Consider the following 20,954-nt stretch of genomic DNA (forward strand, 5'->3'; position numbering starts at 1 on the left):
TCCCGAACAAATACTGAGCTACAATAAGGATGTACTGATGAAGGCTAATAAAATTCCCTCGCGGTGTTTTCTCCATCGGAACGCTCGTGATGAAGAGATAAGCCAGACAAACACTCTGAGCACAAGACATAAAACCACGGCTGATTTATACACAGGGACACCGTGCACCGTCACTACGCTTGATTTAATAAAGGCGACACACCTTAGGAGATAATACACACTGTGTGAGTTCTGTGAGGCGTAATCCTCTGCGAGTAACTCTGCAGGAAATACAGAGTCAGAGTCGGGAGGAGAGGGAGACCCTGGGCGTGGAATCAACTGTACTGTGAGGAACAGTGCGAGGCCAGGACGTGTCGTGGCACGCTGTAGACGTGAGAGACATCCTGTGTAACCACCGCTAACACACACCTGTCTGGTTTTCCCCCACTTCAAGCCTTTTCTTCTTTTTTACACTGCTACCAGCTACGTGAGCGATGAGTGAGTCAGCTCGGAGTTCTGGTTTACTCCACAAACACTTGTTGCTTGTTTTCCATGATGAGGCGGATGTTTAAGAGTGTTACAGATCAGCGTAAGTGTCTAATGTTCTGGGAATACAGATCACAATCAGCTTCTGAAAACAGGAAAATAATCAGCAGGACTGGCTAAAGATATTTCACCTAAAATGTATTTCTGTACAAGTTGATTTGATTTTTATCAAATCTTTTATAAAAAAAAAAAAAAAGAATTCCAGAGTTAAGTAGAGTTAAGTAGAGTTAAGTCTCTGGTTAGCTTTTAATCAGAGGAAGGAGCATGCGCTATAGCTGGGATACACCTTTACGCCTTCTGTAGGAAAGTTCTGAGCAGAGATGTGTTAGGAGGAGTGAAGGTGAGGTGTAAAGGTGTTAAACATGGTGGTGGTAGCATCACCCACGGGCAGGGTCTGTTCTGCTGCCAGTGGAACTGGTGCACTGCAAGTGGATATAATAATGAAGTAAAAAGAGTACCTCTGAGCTCTTTAGTAGAACCTTACAGCAGATGGCTGAAACTGAGTGTTCTAACAGGAAAGTGAGCCCAAACACACATTAAAGCAGGCTGTGGACTGGACTAAAGCAGGCCAAGTTTAGGCTTTTAGAGTCTTAGCCCTAACAATCCTCATACAACCAGTTCTGCCAAGAAGAGAGGTCCGATATCCAAGGAGAATCATGCAAAGAGACCTTCATCCAAATATCAGCTAGGCTATAGGTATGATTTTGGCCCTGTGTTAAGTTCAGAAAACCCAGAGATTTTAGGGTTTCCTTCTATTGAAAATGTGTGTCTGCTGCTGCAAAAAAACACCAGTCCAAAGGAATCACTGCAATCCCAGTAGTACCAGGACATCTGTGTAAACTTAGGAGCTGTATACAGTACATCCAAAACCACAGATTCCAGCTCCTCCTGTAGTTCCCAGGCTGACCGTGAGACATAAGCTCTTCAGAGGGTCCCAGGTCTGCCTCGAGGTCTCCATCTCAGTAAACATTCCTGTGGACTTCAGCTGTCGATTTGGAGGAGAAGCAGATCTACTCCCAGGATCGGGATTGGTAAGATCCTCATCTCATCGGTGATCCTCATTGGTAGTCCATCTCTGGATCTCTTTTCTCTGGATATATATCCAGTATTATATATATATTAAAAAAATTTATTGACCACAAAACCCGCAGTAGGAGTGTCAATGACAACAGGAAAGAGGACTCTGGGAATGTTCAAGGGTCAGATGAAAAAACTCCAGACTGAGACTCTATATGGAGTCACTGCTGCTCATTAAGTTCGACATGCTTAGGCTCCTGCTCAGGCCTGACTAATCCATCCCTGAGGTGTTTACTTCAACACTTACCACTTACACCCCTCATGCATGACATGCAGTGTTTACAGACGTAGTGTGCTCCTTCCAACTCCATCTCCAAAACCCAAAGCCAAACCTGACCACAAACAATCCTGGGTTCCTTCAAACATCATTGTGATGGACAGAAAGAAAGAAAAGCAGCCGCCTTCTGTCTTTCATCTTATTCTGTTTTAGTTCCTGTCTCAGTTTTCAAGAGCTTCAGGTTCGAGCTCCATCAATCCGTGTCGACTCGAAGACACGCGCTGCGGCAGGTTTTTAGATATTCCAGCTTTGTTCATTGTGACGTAGAACTAAAGTCTGTAGAGTACTTTGACTGATTTTCCAATATGATCATTTTTGGGGGAAAGAAGTCAGTTAAAACATTCTCTAATAAAGACCTTTTTATCTGAGAAGTCATCTTTAGGATTTAATATCTCCAGCTACATGAAATATCACTCAAATACAGACAGGCTTGTTTTCACAGACTTGGTATGAAAATTTAATGACTGAAGAAACCAACAGAATGAAGGATATAAACAAAATCACAACATAAAGTTGCAAAAATGTGAAATGTTAGAATTCAACAAAAACATTTTACAGATTTTGAGTTTTTTTTAAATATATTTTTTTGTCACCAGCAACAATTGAAAAATAAATGAATAAAATCCGAGTCATGCAGCCAGACCACTGTGTAAAGTGCCAGTGATTGGCGCAGGATTAGAGTTTAATACATTAATAAATGTTAATTAGGGTTATAACCTCACCAGGACCCAAATCCACATCCTCGCCTTCCTGGCCATCAAAGTCCAGCTCCCGAGGGTCCAAACTCTCCACAACGATGCTCATTTCTCACCAATTTCAGCTCACTGCATGCACCTGTTTACACACACACACACACACACACACACACACACACACACACACACACATCATTTAATGTGTCATCATACATTTTTGGTGTCGAGTTTACTGTTTAGGTTTAAACAGAGAATAACTTTCATCACCTGTGACTGACATTAAAACCTGCATAACAAGCTGAAAGAAACTGACAGATTTTTGCATGATATAAAACGAGTAAAAATATCAAACGCGGCGCTGCTAATGCGCTCCAGGGAAGTTTCTCAACAAAGATAATCAACGGCTGGTCCTGAGAAACAGTGGAGAGCTGTGATTAGTCGGTTTGAACCTTGGTAATTACTGACCAATTATAAGAATCAGTGGTGGTCAGTGATTGATTAAGAAGAATAAAAATAAATGTGTTTCTCATATAAACGGCCAGGTCCATAAGTATTGGTACAGTGAGATAATGTTCATACTTGTGCCTCTGTACACCAGCACAATGAATTTAAACCAAAACAGTCAATATGTGACTGAAGTGTAGACGACTTTGATCATCCCTCCATTTACACAGACTCAAAAGTAATTGGACAGCTGACGAAAAAGCAGTCTGAATACCACTTGTGGCTGATTCTCAGTTATTTTTTATGACAAATGAACAAGATAAAAGGTCCGAGTTGATTTCAAGTGTTGAATTTGCACTGGTTAGCTGTTCATAGTAACTCTACATGCAGTCCAGAGAGGTGTTGATCCAAGTGAAGGAGACCTTTGCTGCATTTACATGTACATTTCTGGTGTCTGGCATACAGGAGTGTTCTGAAGTCGCCATCAATAAATACATCCCAGATCTTGGTCCACTATGTCATGCACAGAGAACACCGTCAGTCTAGAAACTCTAAGTGTAATATAATAAGAATAAGCATAATCTATAATAAGAATAATAAGTTTTTAAATGTAATATAGTAAGAAAAGCACACTAATTTAAATACTTTAGGAAAACATAGATGTTAAGACATGGCTTGAAGAATCAACTGTTCAGACATCTAGAGGGGGTTTACTCCACCACCTAGGAGCCAGAAGAGAAAAGCGTTAAGATGATAGGAGCAGTGAGTCAGTGCTAAAGGATCAGAGGAAGCGGGGTGCAGTGCGGGGAGCAGCGCGGTGTGCAACGCGGGAAGCAGCGCGGGGAGCAGCGTGGGGAGCAGCACGGGTTTTTAGGCTTTGTAAGTGAGCATTAGTGATTTAAATCTGATTTAGGAGCTGCAGAAAGCCAGTGATGGGACGAGAGTAATGACGAGGTGTAAGAGAGAATTTATTGGAGATTAACAGCGAGTCATGTGGCTCCATTCTGGATCAGAGACGCAGACCTGCCATGTGCACAGAATCCTTCTGATGTTGTAAAAGAGAATTTAATATCAGGGTTATGCGTGTGACATTTGGACTCACATGGGCAAACAGAAAGTCTCTGGATCCTAAAAACATCTCACACTGCATCAGCGTCATAGATGTGAAATTTGAGAGTACAGGTTTACTACAAACTCTGTGAATTCTAAATACAGCTTTAGAAAGCGTTACACTCATACCATAAAGGAGGGTCGAAGGAAATCAAAAAGTCTAGACTTGAAAATGTGTCATTTTTGTAATAAAAGATTTTGGATAAACTGGTATTATGGATGTGGCGTGTCTGAATCAGCGCTCTATTAACATGAATGAAACATAGGGTTAACCCTGAGAGTTAACAAAAGTAATGTGAGAGGAAACAGACTGGCTTGGGTCTGTAATAAATACAGAAGAGGAACTGGCACCGAGTGACACGAACACTGCTTTACTGCCGTGATTAAGGGAATTTTATTCACTGTTATTATCTCAGTAACAAACACTTAATAAAGCACAGAGATTCTAAACACACAGACACACGCACACACATCTCTGACACACACTTTAATCAGTCTGAAGGTTTTCCTCCTGTGGTGCGCAGAAGTTCACAGCACTGTGTTTAGTGACGGGGAATAGAAACAGGGTTAGGGTTAGGGTTAGGGTTAACCTACCCCTAACCCTTGTTCATCAGAGACTATCTGACCATTTTGATTCGCACACATTCACATTCAATACAAACTTAAATAATTCTTTTGATTGTGTAAAGCTGCTTTGTGACAATTGTTAAAAGCGCTATACAAATAAAGTTGAATTAAATTAAATTGAAACAGAGCTACCGAAAACATCAACATTTATCTCTAGAGGTTTAGCAGGACGCGTTCTTATCGGAAGTAAATAAGGTCTCGCTTTAACTAAATGTTTCTTCATTAATTCGTTTAATTCTGATGAATAGAGTGAAACAGGCAGCGCGTCACTGAGGACCCCTGGGGCGCTGTTTTATATCACAAGAGACTTTGAGAAGAAAAAGGACACAATGCCGTCCTGACACAGAACAGGGACGTAGAAAAAGACCCACCCTAGTGCTCAAAGCTAAGGAAACGCCGTTGCTAGGCAACTGCAAAGCATGGACCCCAACGATAAACAAGCCAAAAAACTAGGCTAATGTTTTATCATGCTAGGATGTATGGCATTGGTCTCTTAATCATCTTATTCTTAGATAATTGTCACCAATTCATCAGTGTCTCTGATAGGGGTATTAGTACAGTTAGCACAGTTAGCACAGTTAGCAGGCGTTGCAAATATAAAACGCTAAAAGAGCATGCAAATACATTAAGCACAGGTTAGTGTTTGATTTAATTTGTGTAAGTGATTAACTTAAGGGGTGATATATAGACTGGACAGGCCACGCCCACAATTGACAAACTCTAACATCAAAAGCAAGTGTAGCGTTAATTAGCACTGTAAATTTGATTTATCTTAATGAACATGATTCTGATTTAAAGTTTAACAAAGTTACAATCAAGGGGGGAAAAACTGTATTTTTACCTTTTAAACATTCTGCTCCATGACTGCTTCTTCTCTTCCTAAGAGTTTCTCTTAATTCTTCCCATAATCCTTCTGCATGTCAGTTAAATCAGGGGCGTGTCTGTTCAACAACAAAAACATCCTGAAATATAAATATACATTTGTAATAAACTCCTAAAGGTTCAGCTTTGTTTGATTTAAGCGTAGCATCAGCGTGCGAGCGTGAGAACATTTAGCCGAGGGTCAGCGGGAGTTAAAGCCTCAGCATTTACTTCCAAAACATGCAGAAACCTGTGCAGGCATCTGAGGGTCAAAAATGAGACAGTCCAGAGTCTCCCAGAATAGGAAGATCGAGAGATAGACGAAGGAAGATAAGGACTTGTGCTATAGTTACATCAGACACCATAAGGTGGTATCTCACTCAGCTTACACCTTTAACTTTTCTATTTCAACACAACACAGTTTATTTTTATTATTAATATTATTATTATTATAAATCCTGGCTACATTACATGTAATTTACTCTAAACTATAGAGAACATTAGTTTAGATATTTATAGTGTGAGAATATATACTGTATATATATTCTTTAGATTAAAGGAAAACAAATTCTGTAATTCTGAAAAACTTACCCAGAAAATAAATTAAGAATATTAACTAATAAATTACTATATACATTTTAATATTTATATTTTTTACATAATTAGTAAAAACTTAAATTACGGATATCCAATAATGTTTTTTTTTACATTATTTGACAATATTTTTTTATTATTTTATGTTCAATACTAATAATTCAATAATAACTAATGAAAACACATCGACTAATTCATATAATTTTTTGGTTATAAAATACATTTTATAACAATATTTTTTTACCATGTTACCCTCGTGACATTGGCTGTCTAACTGAGAAACAGTTTGTTTATGTGTTTTTGTGTGTTTGGGGGGGGGGGGTTTCCTCAGTTTTGGGACATGAGGGATATCAGCTGCTACTTCCTGTCAGGGACTTCCTGTCTGTGTTAATGGCGATGGTGTTGTGCAGGAGCTGGTTATTCCGCGCTATTGATCACATCATCAGCTTGAAAGTTTACCAGTTTGGAGCTGCCTGAATCATCCACTTAGCCCCGCCCCTTTGTCTTTAAAATGTATAATTGAGCCCTGCCCCTTAATTTATGTGAATCCTTTAACTTGGCCCCGAACATGACAGAGGTACTTGTGCTTCTGACAGAGCTTACTTTCACTTCACCTGCACATTACCTTTCTGAAATTTGACCTGTGAATGTTGAGCCACTGAGTTCAGTAGATGGTGGTGATGTACCAACCGCCCATAGACTCAAGGAGAAGAAGTGATACTCTAGTAAAACGTGAGTATTTGCTAATGATGCAAGTAAAGCATGATTCTAGTTTCTGATGACTCTGTAGTGTATTTTTAAGAAATCTGTAAATTTTAGACCATTTCATGTTCGCATATTTAAAAATAATTATATATATTTAAAGATTCTGAACCAGAAACATCAATTTACAGAATTTGGCAGACACCCTTATCCTTGCAGGAACCCCAAGGTTCCGGGCGATGAATAACGGAGTAATCTGGGCCCGGTTTCCCGAAAGGCTACTTATTGCTAAGCAGTTCTTAAGTTGTACCGTAATCTCTCTTAACGTTATGGCGCGACTCCCGAAATGTTCGTACTCTAAGTATATCTTAGGTAGGTCACACGTTCGTTAGGTTGGTCTGGACCAACCTTAACTCACTCTTAGCGTAGTTTCAGCTCAAGACGCTAGTCGCCGCCACTGAGCAGCAGTCTTTATAAATCAGCGGTGTATGGAAGCACACTATGGCACGTTATCAAAGTTGTATTAATGACGGAATATACTGTAGGCCTGTTTAAGAATTTTATTTTATTTGATAACAGAACTAATAGAGTGACTTTTAATTAGCCTATTTCATAACGTGACTAATGTATTCAAAATTGGCAATCACTTTTAATATTGAACAGGTAGCAAACAATTTGGGAGCGAAACAGCATGCTGTAGTGCTAAACCGAAGACGGTGCCGTCCGCGGGGCCGTGTGGTTCATTTAAATTGTTTTCTTTAGGCAAAACTTCAGCCCTTTTCATATTTTGCCTGAGGTCATTATTATAAAAAAAAGTTTCTATATTTACCAGTTCCTCGCTACAGCGGCATGGTGACAATTTGCGTGTTGTGCTGTAGCTACATCGTCCTGGCAAGGACGAGCGTTCCGGAGGCGGTGGAGTAGTGCACCCTTTAGGCTTAGTGCTACCGGGAGAGGAGGGTGCTGCAGGTTTCTGTGACAACTATGATTGTATACCCGGTTTATTTCACCGAAAATATTAGCAACAGTTTGGTGATTTAATTTATATATTCGTCTATTATGGCATGCTATTGATAAGGTAACCCATTTCGAAATAAACTTTATTGAAAGAATTATGTTTAATTCACATAGAAAGTGCTGTCTTTCTTAATGCTGTCATGCAAAAGGAGTGAAAAATCGATTTCTGAGCAATCGATGTCAGCTAATTCAGTACCTTCACTGTAGACAGTGCCTTGTAACGTCGGACGACTTAAGAAGACTTCTAAGGGACAGTTCGGGGAACACACTTGGAAAAGTAAACAACTTATGTGAGGTATATCTTAACAGTCTTTTTAGTACGAGAGTGTGTTATCAGGAAACCGGGCCCTGATTACTTCCCAAGAAGATCATAAGATCCTGGGAAGAACAGCAGTTTAGTTTTACTAAGATTAAGGCTATGCCCACACATAACTGGGTATTTTTAAAAACGGAGAGTTTTCTTTGTGTTTTTGACCTTTCATCCACATGCAAACACAGTTTTGATCGGATGGTGAAACTGGTAATGATGTTTGTCTGGGCTTTTGATTGGCCCCCTGTTGATTAAGGATGCTTCTAACAGCGCTTTTGCACGTTTGCATTTTTATGTGGACAAAGATATTTTTAACATGTAGGTTGTGTGAACAGAATTATAAAAAAAGAAAAAAAAATCTCCATTTTTAAAAATACCTGGCTATGTGTGGACATGGCCTAAGTTCTGCCAGACATGATGAAATATAGATAAAAGCCTAAGTGTCTTTAAGAAGGAAAGGAGAGAATGAGTTGGGTGTCATCTGCATAACAATCGTATGAAAAGCTGTGTAAGGATATGCCCTCACCAAAAGACTGGGTATAGAAGGAAAACAGAACAGGATCAAATACTGAGCCATGTGAGACACCAGTGTAGGGTTTGCGAGGAGCAGACTGTGTGGATCCACCCCATACAAACAACATTCTAGGTAGGAAGCAAACCATTGCCTTGCCTTGCCATGCCATGCCACAGATCCTAAGGCCTGCAGGGACAGACAAGAGAACCTTGTGGTTTACCATGTCGAACCCTGCTGAGAGGTCCGAGGTCAATCTAAAAGAATGGAGCTTTTTGGGGACTGACAGAAGGGCAGTCTTCGAGAAACGTACCGCTTTGAATCTACATTAGTTACAATCATTTGAAGTTGTTCTGTAAGAGATACAGAGAAATCTGATTGTATAAAGTGTGTTTGAGAACTTTAGAGAGTAAAAAGTGAAGTGATACTGGCCAATAGTTACTGATGTTTGCTGAATCCAGGAACGGTTTCTTGAGGATGGGGGTAACTCTTGCCTTCTTAAATGCAGCAGGAAAATGACGAGACGATATGAAAAGACTGATGATAGTTATATCAAATTAATCCTAACCAATTAATTTAGTTAATTGAATCAATTTAAAATGCATATCCATTTAAAAACTGCTCACCTGATGTTAAAGCCAAACATGTTTGTAATTAACAATCAGATCAATACAGTTTGTACTGATGATGCTGTCAAGATCTGACGGCCAATATGAACTTTCTCTCTCTCTCTCTCTCTGCCTGCTAAGATATTGGAAATCATTCATCAGACCGGTAATTCCATGGCGTGTTCATTTGTATTAAAAACAGGTGACTCTGGTTACTGAGAACTGAACACACCTCTGCACTTTATAACATAATGAAGTTTATCTGCGGCTCAAAGCTTCAGGCCAAGATCTTCCCCTGAAGACAGACAAAGTTCGAGAACAAACAAATCACTGTGACTCCTCCTAACATTCTAGCAAACCCATGCCGCAGTCTCTCAGTATTAATACTATTAACGTTTTTATGTTTATTGACATAATCAATCTATTTTAATCCTTCTTAGGTTGTCCCTCAGGAGAACCTGTCAAGTTCTGTGAGAACTGACCACAGAACCATTTTTATTCTTTAGGAACCCTTAACATACACAAAAAAACACACACACTATAAAAAAACCTTCTTTTTTGTCCTGAGAGTTGGAGGTTGTGTGCACACGTAACCAGGTGATTTATCTTCGAAAAAAGAAGTTCCTCACAGGTTCCTTGAATAATTAAAACCACTTTTAAATAAGGTTCTAGTTAATTGTGATATAGAAACACTGTTGTAGAGCCCGTTAATACTATTTGAAGAACTTTTAAGCGTTTTAGGCCTTTAAGTGTTTTACACTGTTTTCTAACAAAGAAATACTTCTGGAGATAAGGTGCTTAAAAACTTCAGACCATTTAAAGGTTCTCTGCCTATTCTTCTGAACCCTCCACAATTTCAAATCAGAAAGAGTTCCAAGAAGGACATTTCAATTTATGCGTTAATTAATCCTTAAAGATAACATAAAATTAAATGCATTTTAAAAAGAGAATAAAGAAGTTTAATGTAATATCACATTTTATTGACCTTTAATCTGACAGACAGATGGACTTCAGACTGGGAGAACCGCAGACTTGCCGTAAACACACACACACACAGACTTTACCCACTTTGCTTCCCATAATAAACTTTTTACAGCAGTGTGTTCTAATCCCGCTGCTGTACAGCGTAATGCGACTCCCTCAGGATTCGTACCCAAAACTGTCCACACTGAAATGTCTGACAATGTACAAAATAGAAACTGATTATGTCTAATTTTTCTGTTGCGCCGACTCTAACATACAGGTGCATTCTGCCAACTTACGCTGCCTTGTTAAATAAATGCTACCATAGAGTGAATTTAAAGATTTGTACTACCGAATCTATCAAAAAATGCTAAAAGCTAAAGGTTAACTATACTACAACAGTAAGTGGAGCATGTTTTGATACTTTATTAATTATATATATATATATATATATATATATATATATATATATATATATATATTTTTTTTTTTTTTTTTTTTTTTTTTTTTGGGGGGGTAGCTTTTTCCAACACTCAAATATAACCATCAAATAATGCTTCCAGTAAATAATCGACAAAATATTCCCAAGCTTGTCAGTGTTTGCATCCGTAGGAATTGTTAAGTAGCAAAATATGATGGGTAGCATTTTTGCCATCTCTGACAGAATGTCCTCATAGTAGCACAATTGTATAATTGCATAATTCTATGCCACTTTTTAAACTGTAGTGACATACTGGTGATCAACTAATCTAACTAATCAATTGTTAAATTAACCATGGAATCTAAAAATACATATAATTAAATAAAAAAATTATTATAAAACACAAACCCACAAGTCGCTTGGAGAAGTAGCATGGATTAAAGGGCGGGGAACTAAAACAGCAAAACATGATGTATTTTAGGTAGGATGAATTTGTAGAACACCACTTTCCAGAACGTTTGAAGGTTGTAAGCAGTTTGTTTGTGTATGTGGTTATAAACTAAACTAAACTAAACTAAACGACATAAAGGATGTTTTCTATATAAATTCCGTCACTGTATGCGGCCCCACATGGACACCGGACTCTCGTATTAATCCTTTGAACTTAATATTTGGTTGGAAATTTTCATTTGTAAATAATGAAGTATGAATAAAAGTATTTTATTCATACTTCATTATTTACAAATGAAAATTTGCAGGTATTTGATGAATAAAATCTTAATTGTTTAACAGTTTTGGCTTCTGTTTATTGGGACGTGAACCAAAGAATTCATCATGTAAACAATCAACGTCCCATTAATTAACTAATAGAAAATGAATGAAAAGATTAACCAGGCTTAATTAACACACACCTCAATCAATGAGACAAAAGCGTTCTTCAGATTATTATTATTATTGGATTATTGGATTATTATAAGATCGGGCGGTGTGTAAAAACCTGAAACCTTCTGATTGTTTAAAAAACATCAGCGAGAGCTTGAGCAGCACAACACCTGAGAGCAGGAGCGGAGACAGGTGACAGCTCTGTTTCTCACACACTCATAGGGAGAAGATATCAAGAGGTTGTTCGTTTACCCGCCCACACACACACACACACACCATTTATTCATTAAGCACAACCAGTTCAGTAGCAAGTACGTACTTCTTTCCATAAACACACTCTTTCTCTGTCTAAACCAAAAACACACACTTTACCTTCATGCACCACACACACACACACACACACACACACTTTAACATTCAAGCTTCTTCAAGTATGCACACACTATTTTCGGATACACTGAAGTGACAAGTATACACTTTGTCACCTGTTGATACAGACATTCACATAGGACCACACACACACACACACACACACACACACAATGTGTAACAATAATATGTAACACGTATGAGAGAGAGATGTAAATAAAGACAAAAAGTTTGTAGAAGTGTGTGTGTGTGTGTGTGTGTGTGTGTTGCACAGATATTTATAAAAGTCTGACCTGCGCGTACAAGAGTCTTCCTCATTCTACCGTTTACGTAATCCAGATCAAACACACACTGTGACACACGCAAATTTTCAAACAGACGAGCGAGCTAAACACACACACACACACACACTCCTACACTCGGAGACAGGCTGAACTGAACACTGTGATCTCATACACCGAGAGGGAGCTCGCGAGAGGGGGCTCGTGAGAGGGTGCTCGCTGCAGAGCCAAGTGGGAGGAGCTGGAACTCTGGAGCTGGAGAGAGCACCACTTGGTACAAGCCGAGTGACTCTGCCGGGGGGGGCGGGGCTTTCTGCTCACCTGTCAATCATTCACACTCCACCAATCAGATGATCATCCGACCATCAGCCCGCCCCCTGTCTCACTGAGCAGGGAGAGAGAGAGAGAGAGACAAGGAGAGAGAGAGAGAGGGGGGGGGGAGAGAGACAGGGAGAGAGAGAGACAGGGAGAGAGAGACTACAATTAACATCACTATTGTTTAGTTATTGTTGTTCTTTCATATTTAATGTGTTAATAATATATAAATTTAGACCTATGTTGTTTATAATGTAATTTATTAATGTATTAATGTAATCTTTCTGTTAACATTCCGGCCAGTAAACCCCTTTTGAATTTGCGTAATTCTTTGTATTCTACACTATACATTTATAAACTTCCAAAGTGGGTCTTGCAGATAGCTAGATATGTTTTCTGTATACATGCCTATTTATCTATCTATCAATTTATCTATTGATTCATTTTTATTCAATTAAATTTTATTTTAACAATGGTCATTGTTGCAAAGCAATGTTATTTGATGTTTGCAACAAAAACGTACACAGTCAAACTAGACCTCATTCCCAACAGTTCCACTGGATGAGTGTAAGATGGTCATGTATTCTTAAACACATCTCAGCATTTAACTTTTAATCATGGTGGTGTTGTTTTAAGTGATGCATGAACAAAAATCTTCTAATACTACTGCTACTACTAATAATATTAATAATACAATAGTAATTATTGGTAATCATAATAAATCTTCTTATGTGTTATCACATAGGCTTATTTAAAAGTTCAGCCAATAAAAAATTCAGGTAATGTCTAACAGAAAAGAAATAAAATGAAATAAATTGCCATTTTTAGTGAAGACATTTTGTGAAGTTCAGTTTCAGTGCTCATCTATCTATTTAGACCGACCAGCCATAATATTATGACCACTGCAAAGTGAAGTAAATAAAACTGATTATCTGGTTACAGAGGGAGGAATACATTAGGCAGCAAGTGAAGAGTCAGTTCTTAAAGATGATGTGCTGGGAACATCCCATAGCAGCTCTTGTGCGATGTCCCCAGTGTGCAGTGGTCAGGACGTACCAAAAGTTCTCTTGTGAACCAGTAACTTGGTCATGGGTGGCCAAGGCATTTGGTGGGAAGTGAAGGCAAGTCTATCTTGTCTTATTATACTGAAAAGCTACTGTAGCATGAACTGCTAAAAAACTGAATGCTAGTTCTGATAGAAAGGAGTCAGAACACACAGTGCACCACAGTTTGTTGTTTATGATACTGTGCAGACGAGTCAAGGTGCTCATGCTCCAAGGGTACATCCACCAAAAGCACCTACTGTTGGCATGTGAACAGGACCACGGGTCAATGATGGAGCACATTTTCAAACAACCTACATACAAAAGTTCAAGGTGTTGACATAACCTTCAAATTCCCAAGATATCATTATAGTCAAGTGTCTGTGGGATGTGCTGGAAAAACAAGTCTAATCCAAGGAGGCCCATCCTTACAAGGATCTTTCCTTATGTTCTGGTGCCAGATACAACTCACACCTTCAGAGGTCTGGTGGTGTCTAGGCCTGGACGAGTCGAGGCTGTCTGGTTTGACTGCACAAAGCGAACTACACAACATTAAACAGATGTCCATCTATGTCAAGAACTTATTGATGGTTTGTGGCATAAAAGCGCCTCTGTCTCCCTCTAGTGGCCAACATTTATGAATGCAGTATGTTAGTATGTTATAGGAAAACCGATATGCTACTGCCTAGCCAAAAAAAAAAAAAGTCTAATTATTGGCTGCATCTGGGAAGAAAACAATAAGAGAGATATGAAATAATTAGAACTGGGATAAGAAACCTTTAACAAATTATCAAAACCAGGGTATAAGTGCTGACCCGGCAACTTTTTTGGAAGAAATGTGATCAGAAATAAAATCATGAATGGAGATCACTTAAACACTTGGTGAAGTTGTTTGATTAAAAAATGTCTAGTATAAATTAGATCTATGTTTAATAGTAAAAGTAATAGCATTTTCCATACTCTTTTCATACACATTTATTCCGTACAAGCCTCTGGAGACAGTGTTATGGTCTGGGGTTGATCAGTTACTCAGGTCTAGACTCAGTAACGTTATGGGGCAATAAAATAAAGTCAGCTGACCACCTGAATGTACTGAATCACCAGAGGATCACATCTATGGAGGGTTTCTTCCCTGATGGCACGGAGCATATTCCAGGATTATCCAGAGTGAAAGAAAATAAAAAATTACAGTAAATTATTCACCAGACGACAACAGCAATGTGGTACAAACAATGAGACAAAATAGAGGTTTTTTTTCTGCATGGAACTTTTCATACTTACACAGTACAGTTTTCAAAAAAAAGAGAAAGAAAAGGGAGCGGAGATAAAATAATAATATGATGTGACAATGCACAGTGACTGTAAGAAGGAAATGTATTAGCATGTCTGTCTGTCTTTCTGTAGATCAATATGTCTGACAGACAGACAGACAGACATATCTATCTATAAGGCTGTCTGTGTGTTCGTCTATATACAGACAGAATTATAGATATATACTGTATATATAAGGCCAAGCAGACAAACAGGTGGGCTAATACATTTTAAGACATTTTAAGATATGTCTGCCTGTCTATATTCTCTCTCTCTCTCTTTGTCTGTGCATTTTCCTTTTTTTTCCTGCCTGTCTGTATTTATACCCGTCTTTATCCATACAGTTATCTGTTTTTCTTTGTATCTGTCGTCACATGACTTATGCTGAGGTACAGACGCGTCTCCACATTTAGACCAATGATACTTAAACACTGTTTTTAATCAAAGTTAGAAGGATCAATTTAATAAAAAAAAAAAAAAAAAAATCATTATTAATTGTAGAGAGCTGGTTTCGGGAACGCGCGCGCCGGTGTGTCGGGGTCGCGCCCGCGCGCTGCATCACCTTGTCCGGCTCGCGCTGCTCTCCTCAGTCAGTTTCCCGCGCTTCAGCCTGACAGGAATCTCAGCGCGGCGGACACACCAACACACACAGGGGATAAAATATACAGAAACACAAAGAAATCAGGAGAAATGGAAAAACGGGAACCTCTCTTCAACATTTATGTTTGACTGAAGACATGTGAGTTCGTTTTGTCCGTTTTGGACGCCTTGTTTTGTGTTGTTTTGTAGAAATGTAGTGATGTTCTGACAGGATTCTCACCTCAATGTAATGTAGAATATTACTGTGTTATGGAAATAAACACTGATATTTTTTCCTGACATGTCTGGAAATTCTGGAAATTCACATATGTAAGCTTTTTTGTTGGAATCTATAAATCAGTCACTGGATAATGATGACTTTATTAGTCAGGTTATAAATGTCTCCCAGTGTCTGTCGGCTTCGGGGCGACATGCTGAGGGAAAAGCTAACAACTTCTAAGAAAATTAAATTAACTCATCAGTGACGTTTCATCATGGACCTGGTCTGGGCGAACGTTTCGAACTGTTCGTCTAACTGCACGTGGGATGCTAACGGTAATGCTAACCTTTATACTTCGGCACCACCTGTTGCCATTTTCCCCATCCCGGTCCTCATAGGTGTAACGGTCACCTGCGTGCTCTTCTTCCTCGCAGGGGTGGTAGGAAATTTGACCACCATCATGGTGGTGCTCAAGTACAAAGAGATGCGCACTACGACCAACCTCTACCTGTCGAGCATGGCGTTCTCGGACCTGCTGATTTTCCTGTGCCTGCCGTTAGACCTGTACCGGATGTGGCGGTACCGACCGTGGACGTTGGGAAACGCACTGTGCAAACTTTTCCAGTTTGTCAGCGAATGTTGCACCTACTCCACCATCTTGAACATGACTGCACTGAGCGCAGAGCGATACTTCGCCATCTGCTTCCCCCTCAGGGCCAAAGTGGCGGTGACAAAGCGGCGTGTACGTGGGCTTATCCTAGCACTTTGGACTGTGGCCCTGTGCAGCGCCGGACCCGTGTTTGTGCTGGTGGGTGTTGAGCATGAGAATGGCACCGACTGGCGCGAGACAAGCGAGTGCAAGGCCACAAAGTACGGCGCACGGACGGGCCTGCTGAGCGCCATGGTATGGGTCTCGAGCGGGTTCTTCCTGCTGCCCGTCTTCTGCCTGACTGTGCTGTATGGCCTGATCGGACGCAAACTCTGGAGGAGGAAGAGGAGAAGAAGGGAGAGGATGAAAAGCAGGGACAGCAGCAACAAGCAGACCATCAAGATGCTCGGTAAGTGTGTGGACAAAGAGTGTCTTGATTAGTGTGAGAACATAACTAGCGAGTAATAAATCAGCACCTGAGCCTTCAGTTAATACCTACCTGCTTTATCCAATTACAAAGGGATCATCTCAAACCAATCTAATGCCTCATGTGGTCAATAGTTTCTCCAGTTCCCCACTGACGACATTAGTTTCTCTTTGACACAAAAATATTATCGATTTATTGTGTCCTGTCATATACATTGGAACCTCGCATTACGAGTAACGCAGTTTATGAGTGTTCCGCAAGACGAGCAAAGATTTGTAATAAATTTTTACTTGAAAAACGAGCATTGTCTTGGTTTATGAAAACTGAGTATCATGTATCATGCAAGCGCTTCTTGTTTTGACGCAGAGCATCACGTGATCACAACTGAGCCAACCTTTTTTCTCTCTCTTGTGCTGCGGAATTGCTCGTCTTTTACTGGTATAATCAGTGTGTGTAACATATTTTATTTTGTGGTTGTAAGCATGTTTGTACAGCGCGTGTAAGTGTGCGGGCGTATAAAGCAAAAGCAAGTCTCATTAGAGGGTAAAGATCTATTTTTTTCTTCCTCTCTGTATCAGCCTGTCGTGTTTCATTTTATTCTTTTTAAAGGTAAAGTGCAGGTTCATTTTTTTTTTCACTTTTCAACAGTAATTCCATTAGTATGTGCTCACATGAGTGTGACTAGCGATGTTCCTTGCTAATTTTCCGATTAAACGGTCCCTGTTAATGTGTGTGTGTGTGCACGCACATTACACACACACACAGCGCCTGCATGCATTAATGGAAACACTTATTTGTCAGGATTTATTTTTACTTTTTTAAAGGTAAAGTGCAGGTTTTATTTTTACTTTATGTTTTGTATTAATTATTTTTATGTATTTATTTTTTGGGGCTGTAGAACGTATAATTTGAGTTTCCATTATTTCTTATGAGAAAATTTAATTTGGTTTACAAGTGTTTAGGAATACGAGCCCACTTTCGGAATGAATTATGCTCGTAATCCGAGGTTCCACTGTACGAGCTTGTCCTAAATGTGTATAGAGAAACAATAAAGCTGGGAAGGAAGTAACAGCTATCTTTGGTGGCCTTGGTGAGTGTATACAGCTTGTACAGTTAGCTTGCTTTAATGAAACAAGCTAGCACGTAAACAAAACTGAACAGGCCACGTCCACATGCAACAACCTACGCCAACAACAACTACAAATGATTTATGTTGGTGAGAACACAAGGTCAGTTTATCAGCTCCACCTACAACTAAAGATATGTGATTTAATCGATCAATATTTTATTTTTAAGTTTTAGAATAAGAAACAATTTATGCTTTTAAAATTACTTAAGTAAACCTGCAAAATTTTAATTGTTTAGCTTTTCATACCACAGTGTTCCCATCATCTACTGGACTGGAGTGCGGAGCAGAAGCTTGGCAGAAAAGCAAAGTTATCATGTTGTATAAGACATGGTCCTTAAACAATCAACACAAAAAAAAGTTACTCAGAATTTAAGTGTTTATTAGCGACCACACTTAGAGAGCTTTTAATACCTACTTTAAAAACTGTAAGAAAAATAGCTGCTTGAAAAGAATTACTGTTGAATCAAATTGATTATAAAATTGTATTGCCCAAAAATCAAATCAAATCGATAGTCTACATGCGTATGATTCACAGCTCTGCCAACCAAACAGGTCATTTTATAATTTTATTCGGACCGTATTACAAGTGTTGGCACCCTTTTACCCCCACTGTGTGCTGACATTTTCCCACATCACAAACATAATTCATTTTCTTTTTCTTTTTTTTATTGGAATCTTGTTTTTCTTTACACCTCTACTGACTTTGTTATTCAGCAAGCAATTGTTCGGCAAGTGAAACCTGATAACATGATAAAGTAGCGAGCGACGGTGAGTGAACTGCTGCAAATACACCCCGCTTAACTGTAATGTAGGATGACACATGAAGGGTGTGCCGAACAAGGTTTATATACTTACAAAAACTTTATATATAAATCATGGGTGACCATCATGTCAGCAACTGATAAAGTAAAAATCTAACAGTCCCAACAGTCAGGTCTGCATTGCAGGCAGGTGTAATGCTAATGCTTTTCCTCTTCTCCTCCACCGCTTAGCCGTGATGGTGTTTGCCTTCGTACTCTGCTGGCTCCCGTTCCACGTGGGCCGCTACCTGTTCTCAGCTTCTCCAGAGGCGTTCGCGTCCCCCTTATGGTCTCTGGTGTCTCAGTACTGCAGCCTCGTCTCCTTCGTCCTTTTCTACCTCAGCGCTGCAATCAACCCCATCCTCTACAACGCCATGTCTAAGAAGTACAGGAACGCCACGCTGCGTCTCTTCAGCCACAGCTCACCAAGCTTCACAGAGTCCAGCATCAGCTGCTGACACCAAACACACTGCTGGGGTAAACCTGTAACATGCTGGGGATGATGGATCATCATGCTGTTAGGGCCGTGTTCCCATCTCACAGCCTAAGGTTCAATCCTGAGCTCAGGTTACGCTCTGTGTGGAGTTTTGCATGTTTTCCACTTGGGTTTCTCTGGGGAGTTCCTTCTAGTATATGGACCTAGATATTAGTGTGTGTGTGTGTGGTTCCCTGAGATAACCTATCATCCCATTTCAGATGTATTTCCGCCTCACACTTCGTTTTCCTGGAATAGGCTCCAGATTTGCTAAAAACCTGACCAGGACAAAGTGCTTTACTAAAAATGTACGAATAAATTATATGTTCTCCACACACTACAGAGTTATCATAGATCCTTTAAATTAACACCATACATGCTAAGTGGGGGTGGGGTATGGAGGGGGTATATGGATGGGAACTCAGCTTTTCTTAGATACAAACATGGGGGCGTCTCCAAGGCTGAAAGTTGGGAACCACTGAGTTAAGTGACAAGATGAAACAATTTGTTTTAAAAGCGTTAAATGTATAACTATACATGGATAAAAGTATGGCATGCTCCTTTATAACTCCCCTATAATCTGGCTGTGGTGTGAGAGGAATAAAACACCCGGCAGTGTAAATCATCAACTTCACACCATCATTGATGCTATTTGTTTAAAGGCTGAACGGAAATCTTGTCGCTTTATATCGTTATACATACATATTTTTTTTAACATTAGTATTTTTCCTACATTGCTCATTCTCCATCTTAATTACTAAAAGTACAAAACGTTTCTCTTCCTTCATCTCCATTCTTTCTTTTCATATCCTTCTTTTTAATATTTTGTTTCTTTTGTTTGCTTTGTAAGTTCTTTTATTTAAAGAATGCTGCATACTGTCACACCAAGACGTCATTTCACCACAATACACAAATACACACATTCACACACACACACACACACACACACAAACACATACACACTTATTTTGTACATATGGACGGAGAAATGTAGCGTTGCCTTAAATTAAAAACAAGTCCTGGGGACAGAGTAACTGTAGAATCCGGCGTCGCTTCACACCTTAAAAAAGGGAAATGTTGAAGTGGCGCACTTTATTTAACAACAAACTTCAGAACTATGCGTTTTGTTTTGTTTTTTTTACATTTCTCTATAAAAACAAACTGTATGTATCCTATGCTTATTTTTTAATAAATATGTTTTAAAATATTCCTTTTTTAAAATCGGATAAAATAACATTTTCCTTTAAAAAATTGCTGTTGAAAGAACACCAAACATGTCATCATAAAACTTGGGCCACTTTCGGGAAAAATAAACCATGCCCGGTCTCTACACTTTATAATTATAATAATGAAGATGCTCGTAGCACCAGTACTGACCTCGAGTTTTTTCTTAGTCTTTATTTAGTGTAGAATTGGCTGCACTGGCTAAAACTGAGTGAAAAAAAAAAATATGTTTGTAAACTCCCAAATTTTTCTTCACGTAATTTAAATGTGAAGTGTACTTAGACCTGATCATCATCGTTTCAGGTTAAACTTTATATTTTTCATTATTTTGTCATTATAATTGACATTTAGAGCAGATTTAATTATTTTAAAATATTTATATTGTATGAATTTTTCTACATTTTCTTTTCATCAATGTTCAAAATTTAAATTCAAATTTTATTTGTCACATACACAGTCATACACAGTACAAAATGTAGTGAAATGCTTATACGACCACCAGTGACCT

General features: G+C 39.0%; 2 protein-coding genes across 7 annotated transcripts in view; one reads left to right on the forward strand and one right to left on the reverse strand.

The window, feature by feature from the left end:
* Nucleotides 1–12,410, reverse strand: part of pld1a (phospholipase D1a) — a 28,178-nt gene extending 15,768 nt beyond the window's left edge. For 4 of the 6 annotated variants that reach the window (XR_008361343.1, XM_053507374.1, XM_053507373.1 and 1 more), the window contains exons 1-3: nt 12,287–12,410; nt 5,597–5,696; nt 2,602–2,713 (exon numbers count right to left, since the gene is read on the reverse strand). Coding sequence is in view for 4 of the 6 variants with exons in the window: in XM_053507373.1 (XP_053363348.1) it covers nt 2,602–2,683 (82 nt within the window). In the remaining 2 variants the exon portion in view is untranslated. Of the gene's footprint in view, nt 1–2,601; nt 2,714–5,596; nt 5,718–9,063; nt 9,080–12,286 lie in introns of those variants that run through there. The other 2 variants (XM_053507371.1, XM_053507372.1) reach the window with 2 other exon arrangements.
* A 3,606-nt stretch (nt 12,411–16,016) lies between these two features.
* Nucleotides 16,017–19,205, forward strand: ghsra (growth hormone secretagogue receptor a). The gene is made up of 2 exons (XM_053507722.1): nt 16,017–16,800; nt 18,940–19,205. The coding sequence occupies exons 1-2, from the start codon at nt 16,017–16,019 to the stop codon at nt 19,203–19,205; spliced, it is 1,050 nt and encodes a 349-aa protein (XP_053363697.1).
* The last annotated feature ends 1,749 nt before the right edge of the window (nt 19,206–20,954 follow it).

This window comes from Clarias gariepinus, chromosome 11 (assembly GCF_024256425.1).
Source record: "Clarias gariepinus isolate MV-2021 ecotype Netherlands chromosome 11, CGAR_prim_01v2, whole genome shotgun sequence".
NCBI classification, from domain to species: Eukaryota; Metazoa; Chordata; class Actinopteri; order Siluriformes; family Clariidae; genus Clarias; species Clarias gariepinus.

Bases quoted from the DNA above. Each gene is read 5' to 3' on its own strand.
- ghsra (XM_053507722.1), top strand. From the start codon at position 16,017: ATGGACCTGGTCTGGGCGAACGTTTCGAACTGTTCGTCTAACTGCACG. The intron at 16,801-18,939 runs GTAAGTGTGTGG...TCCACCGCTTAG, and splicing joins GCAGACCATCAAGATGCTCG to CCGTGATGGTGTTTGCCTTC.